Source organism: Actinia tenebrosa, unplaced genomic scaffold (genome assembly GCF_029948245.1).
Source record: "Actinia tenebrosa isolate PJP-AT-01 unplaced genomic scaffold, QUT_ActTen_1.0 PGA_scaffold13__45_contigs__length_12533684, whole genome shotgun sequence".
In the NCBI taxonomy this organism is placed as follows: domain Eukaryota; kingdom Metazoa; phylum Cnidaria; class Anthozoa; order Actiniaria; family Actiniidae; genus Actinia; species Actinia tenebrosa.
In genome coordinates this window covers 8,517,062-8,523,766 of record NW_028292573.1, presented here as the reverse complement: position 1 = coordinate 8,523,766, position 6,705 = coordinate 8,517,062, and the positions used below count along the sequence as shown (strand labels likewise).

At 44.6% G+C, this 6,705-nt stretch overlaps 1 protein-coding gene across 2 annotated transcripts in view; it reads right to left on the bottom strand.

Annotated features, from left to right (window-relative positions):
* Window positions 1-6,705, bottom strand: part of LOC116292308 (general vesicular transport factor p115) — a 66,292-nt gene that overhangs the window by 40,488 nt on the left and 19,099 nt on the right. For both annotated transcript variants that reach the window (XM_089029021.1, XM_089029022.1), the window contains exons 23-24: window positions 6,403-6,521; window positions 5,561-5,672 (exon numbers count right to left, since the gene is read on the bottom strand). In XM_089029021.1, the coding sequence (XP_088885147.1) occupies window positions 5,561-5,672; window positions 6,403-6,521 (231 nt within the window). The remainder of the gene's footprint in view (window positions 1-5,560; window positions 5,673-6,402; window positions 6,522-6,705) is intronic.

Below are 6,705 nucleotides of genomic sequence, written 5' to 3'. Positions count from 1 at the left end.
TGCGTGGCGGGTATAATGCTAAAAGGATTACCTAAGAAAGGAAATTTTACCGCCCTAACAATAATGGTTATGCTTAGTCGCAGGTGGAGTTATTGCAGCTTTAGCATTTACAAGGGGCTAATTATGGTGGTTAGATATCTGGATAAAACTTAGTTAGGCGGGTGATAGAAACGCAGAATCTAACGCCGAAAGGAAAAGACACGACTTAGCGCTGGAGCAATATCAAGGACGTGGAGCTTGGAATAAGAAGAGACAAGCCTACCGGGATTGGTTGGACAAGAACTACCAAGACAGTGCGGCGGATAGCAGGCGGATAAGAACTTCGAAATACAGACTACGCCTTTAAACTTTATGCTGCAAGCGCATCCCACAGTGGCGTTAAAGAAGCCTGACTTTAAGAATTACTACCAGCCTTCTAAGAAACAAAAAAATAGTGAGTTGGTCTTCGTAGGAGTCGCAGGGCTGGCAGGAGGCGTGGCCTTGGCGTATCTAATATAATGATCGTCTTTTTGGAAAGCGACAAGAATGACTTTACCACTTGTCTGAATCCTCCCATCCGCGCGGAAAGGGTTTCGGTTGGTTAGTTGCTCTTTGTACATTCTTGGTATAATTTAATTAATGGCTTTGTCATCGGAACTTCCGCACCAAACCAAAATACCAGATTCCCATTACACCCCCATAACACTGGCTAAGGAGCTAGCAAAGCATGGATTACTCTTACCACAGGATTACCCCATGAAATGAAGTTCAAGAAAAATAGTGGAAGCGCTAATTTGAAGGACAGTTCATTGGTAGAACTCCTGGGTCTTACTAGTACCACGATTAAATAGCGGCAGTACATATGATGTGAAATGGAAAGTCGCATCCTCTTACGAAGTCTATTGCGATTTAGTCCATAGTTACAACAATGAAGAAAAGTCTTCTCTTATGTCCAAGTTTCTACCTAAGGGTAATCCATTTGACCCAGTAGAATACACTCCCATTTCTTTGAGCTATGACTTGTCTAATTTGGTGGAAAGCATAAACATCACCATTAAAGTGGACGGAAAGACGGTGGATTTTAACGGACGTAAGATCAATCTCGTCCTATCCTTCGCTTGAATCAAGCGAAGCGCGATTCTATTCATATAATGGGCCGCGTAGAGGACAAACTTAAAAGGATTTACTATGGGCCTGAAGGCTATTGGAAAGGAGCGTCAGCTATTAAAAACTCGCGACCGCGGCCAGGGTATCAGAAGAAACGGCTAAGAACTGGTTAAAAAAACAAACCCTCTGGCAGGTCTATCTTCCCGTGCCCAAGTACATTCCCAGACCCAGCTTCACCGTAAATGCCCCCAATGAAGTTCATCAGGCGGATTTGCTTTCTTACCGCACGATAAGGTGAGAAGAAAGACCTATAAATACGCTTTGACCGTAGTTGATATCGCAAGCAGATACAAGGACGCCGAACCCATAACCAGCAAGGATTCTGGGGAAGTCGCAGAAGCCCTAGGTAGGATTTATAAGCGCGTCTTGAAATGGCCTAAGCTGCTGCAAGTGGATGCGGGGACAGAGTTCATGGGCGTGGTTACTAAGACCCTGAAAGACCACAGCACTAAAATTAGGAGAGCCGAAGCTGAGTACCACAGGGGTCAGAGCATCGTCGAAAGATTTAATAAAACCTTGGCCGAGCGTCTCTTTGGGTACCAGTATTGGAAAGAGCTGGAAGATCCCTCCAAACGCAACAGGGAATGGACTCAGAGGCTCCCCCAGGTCATCGCGGCTTTGAACAACGAGGCGGCCAGGGCTACGGGAATAAAACCCAGGGATGCCATAAAAAGAAACACGTGGAACACAAGTCCTACGTCAGAAGTTCGAGGGCGGTCGGACTGAAGGAAAAAAAGCTACCCCCGCAACATAGTGGTCAGATACCTCTATCAGCCGGGGGAACTCGAAGGTGGCAGTAAGAGAGCCACGGATCCTAACTGGTCTTTGGAAACGTATGAGATTTCAAAGTCCGTCACCAAGGAAGGGCAACCCGTGTTGTATTACCTAAATGGCCCAAGTCGTGGATTTGTCATGGAAGAGCTGCTCATAGTCCCCAAAGACTCAGAGTAGCGCAGCACCGCGCGCCCGATTACACTCTAGGCATGTCAGTCTTACGTTACCTCTGCAATGCCCGCGTTTGTTGTTGATACGATCCACGGAGAACTGCTGATCGTCATTCGGGTCAAACCTCCATAGTAGAGGTATGTTACATTTGGCACACCTTGCCCCTTTCTTATAGACGTCGTCCACGCAGAGGTCGAACGTCATATTTTTTTCTTCGTCGTGGCGCTTGTAGCGAAGGAGTTTCTTCGTAATGTTCTCTTTGGCTACGTCTTCTGGGGTCTTATCGTAACGCAGTTGCGGACCCCAAGCTCTTTTCAATTGCTTGGCGTATTCTACGCGGCTTACGGCGGTGTAAATTAAGTTACTCCAACACAAACGCTGGTCTATGATCCACATCGTTTCTTTTACGGTTAATCCCTGGGCACTATGTACCGTCATGCAGTAACCAAGTCTCCAATCGGGGTGGGAAGTAATCCTTTCTACGTCTTTCATTTGCACCCAGGCTTTATCGTGGGTAACTGCGTTCTCTAAAGTAATGTCAGTGCCAGGTACCCGTACGTCTCTTTTCTGCATTCTGGTATCTCGGGGCTTATAGCAAACGGGTACGAGATTAGTGGGGAATCTTTCGCGGTGAATATTTAACAGATCTTTTTGAATACGGGCCTGAGAAGCACGCTTACTACTTAAGACAACATCTTTGGGGTTCCAGGCCTGTAAGAATTCCTCATAGGACTTGGCTCGTACTCTCTTACGGAGTACTTACATTGCTGAGCGTCTGTAAGGCCCCTTAGTTCCGCTTTGAGGTTCCTTACTTGATCCTTGCTACGGTAATCGGTGTTAATTTCCTCTGCGTAATCTACCATTCCTTTTAACCATTCGTGGGGCATTTCCCCTGCTATTGGGGGTGGCTGGCAAGGATCTCCTGCGAAGATTACCTGGCACTTACCTTTTAGGAAGTCTACGAACTCTTTTAGGATTTCTAAGGGCACAGTACAGATTTCATCCCATAAGATCACAGGAGGAATATCATGAATAGCTTCTGGGACCCATTTAGTGCCATTCCAACGAAAGAAACTATGGTAAGTTTGTGCTTCAAAGCCCATAGCGGTGAGTTCGCGTTCTAAACGATGTGTAGGAGTTAATACGGTTACTTTAGGGAATAGTTGCAGGACTCTGGTAGTCTTACCACTGCCTCCTGTTCCGTAAAGATAAGAGAAGCGGTGGTAAGAAATGGGGTCTGTGACACTTGGTAATGGTTCCTCAGTCGGGGTTACCGTTCCTTTAGTATGATTACCGTCGTAGGTTACTCTTGCTCGCCAGGCCTTTATCTCTTCGTCCTTGACCCTCCATTGCCCGCTTTCTGCTAATTCGTCGTCGGTGTAGAACTCTTGCATCTTTTCAAGCACTGCAGGTTTGACGTACAAAGAGTCAGTAGCTACTCTTGGAATGTCTTCCTTGTCAAACCGCAGCAACATCGCTAAGAGATTAATGTGGGCGTAAGCTAACATGCTAGCACGCAGATGGTAATACTGCGGTCTGTGGTCTTGATAGTAACACAAGGCATTCCATTGTTGCAGGGAATCTGTGAAATGATCCCACTTCTCTACTGACACCATTGAACCTTGGTCGTGAGCTCGTTGCACGAGGAAGCTTAATTCTCCTTTATCTGTGATTAAGCGGCGTTGCATGTGCTTCTCCCCTTCCTTTGCGCCCTGAGTGAACTTACCAATAACTATGCGGGCGGTAGCATTGTCTTCTGGCAGCCATTTGGTAAACTCCCGACGACATAATATTGCCTCATGAGCAGCGTACGTAAGGAGTTTCCGTTCTTCAAGGAACTTTAATAGCGGCACAGGGATCCATTCCTTTTCTTGCAGATGCTTCCCATACCACGCGTAAATTATGGGATGTAATCCCTCCTTTAGCTTCCAGCTGGTCAATCTAACGAATCCTGTTGCTGGGGCATCGTACGTACCATCCAAAGCTACCCTAAAGAATTGGCTGCCCGGATGTCCGTAACGGTCATAATACTCTTTACAATCTCCTAGGCCTTTGAAAGACGCAGGGTAACAATGTTTCATATCCAGCGAGACATACTCGTCCTCGTCGTATTCCATATTCCAAAGACCTCCGTGACCATGTTCTATGCAGGCTTTTGGAATTGGAAGGTCGCTAGGAGTCGGCTTCCAGCCATTACGCTTCTTTGCGGCTAAGAAGTCCAGGGAACGAGAACTTAATACTTCTGGAAAATCTTCACCCAGGTCTTCACAAACGCTGTCTATCTTCAGCTGTTCCATTTCGGGTCTATACAAAGTACCGTCTTGTGTCATAAATTGCCTACCTTCTGCGTCCATTAACCAGATGGAATTCTCATGAACGAAGTCTGCTAACGGAGATACTTTGTAGACTGAGGTCTTAACCTTCTTAGGAAACCTTAGTTCCCGCCAAGCGTGCCCATTATGTTGGTAGATAACAATAGGAGCTCCTCTACCTCCATATTTGTGAGTCCCAGAGTAAATAAACCCGTCTGTGATATCTTTAACGTGTATACGCCGCTCTAATGCCACTTCCAACTTCTTAATATTGGCTATGGTTCCTCCAGTCTTGCGGGTAGAATGCTCCCACTTTCGAATGGCTTCTCGGCGCTTTAAGGTTAACTTACCACCACGGGAAGCATCTTCAAAGAATTCCCGGACTAGCTTACCAACACAGTTACCAGGATGTCGCATTGGTTGTAACTTCTTTACATCTGGCGTGGGCATTTCATACGCCCCGTAAATTACCACTGTAACAGGGTAAGCAACCTCATAGAATAACATGTCAATTCCTTCTAATGCTCCCGGGTTGGTAGCCTTACTTAAGACGAACAGGTTCTTTTTACCAGACGCTCTAATGGGATTGCGGCCCCTTTCAATAATCCATTCCCCGTCCAGATACTTTATAAAGGTCAACTCCAAACGGTAATTACCCTCGGGCATTAGGTCGATTATCTGTTCTGCTCTTTCCTGCGTCATAGTCTCATCCGTATTACCTTCCATAAATGTCGTAAAGGCAAAGTCTGCGTCTAACCTGTCCAAAACCTGGGTTCTGAGTTTGCGCACAGTCTTGTTCTTGATACTTTTGATGGTATCCATTATATAGGACGTATTTTATACTTCGTTTGCAGTACCCAACAGAGCAGCAGTAAGGACACACCGCGGAATTCCCGTAAATCTGCTGTACCCGCGTTCGTAATTCCCCGGGTAAAACCCGCAAATATACGGCATCGATCGCGAGTCCCCCTTACTGCTGCTTCCTTCCCCCTCCCTCCTCCCTCCTTCCTTCTTCCCCCTTTCTCCTTCCCCCTTTCTCCTTCCACCTTCCTTCTTCCCCCTTCCTTCTTCCCCCTTTCTCCTTCCCCCTTCCTTCTTTCTCCTTCCCCCTTCCTTCTTCCCCCTTCCCCCAATACAGGCAGGCAGACAGACAGTACCTCTGGTGATTTGACAGCAGCAGTAAAGTATTCAGATTTAGATATATAACCAATCTTCTCCAATAGATTATCTAATCCTATTCTCTTGTTTATTAACAATCTAAGATCATCTCTGGAATAAAAAACAGAATGTAAATGAGTGAGATAAAATGGATGAAAGAATGAAATTGAATTAATGCAATGGGATGGATGGATGGGATGGATGGATGGATGGATGGGATGGATGGATGAATGGATGGATGCATGGGATGCATGGGATGGATGGATGGATGAATGGATGGATGGATGATGGGTGTATAGATGGATGAATAAATCAAAGGGACAGATGAATAGATGGATGATGTTGGAAAGTGGAGGGGATTGGATTGAATGAAATGAACAAACAAATTATATATGTGGGAATGTATGAACTATAGATGGATAAACATAAAAAGATTAAAGATGACTAAATGGGATGAAAGAAAAGAGTAATATGAACAAAATGAAATTCGTTTGATGCCATCACTTCATCTTCATCTAATGAATATAAATTCAAAACTTGAATGAATATATATTCAATATAAACAATAGACAGCCATTCCCGAGTTCCACATCACTGCTGTGTTCCTTGACTACAAACTCATTTACACAGGATTAGCCTCGTATCAGTGTTCAAATATTCACAAATACCAACAGTAAAGTAAAGAATGCACAACTTCAACAATACAAACACTTTGAAATTCCACGGACCTTGACTGGAAAACATGAATATTACACACAAAATCAAGGCTAATCCTGAGCAACAGAGAACTCGAAACTGGAGTATTCAAATTAAACAAAAAACAAAAAACCAGAAATCTCACTTTTTAAATTTGTCAACAGAGTCATCATTAAAAGCCAAACAGAGTCCCAACAGAAGCCCACACAGGTATCCCACAAGCCTCTCTCTTTCCTCTCCATGGGATTCCACTTGTGCCATCAGCTGAGATTAGTTAAGGAAAAACAGCACAGATAAAAAAGTACAAACACAAGCGCAAGAAAATTTAAAATTTCAAATCCTTTTCAATTTCCATTTCTGAACTTACAATGTTCATGAGAACCAAACTTACAGCTATTTTCAAAAACGTACGACTGTACTTGCAATTTGCCCGTTGGAATTTGGTTTT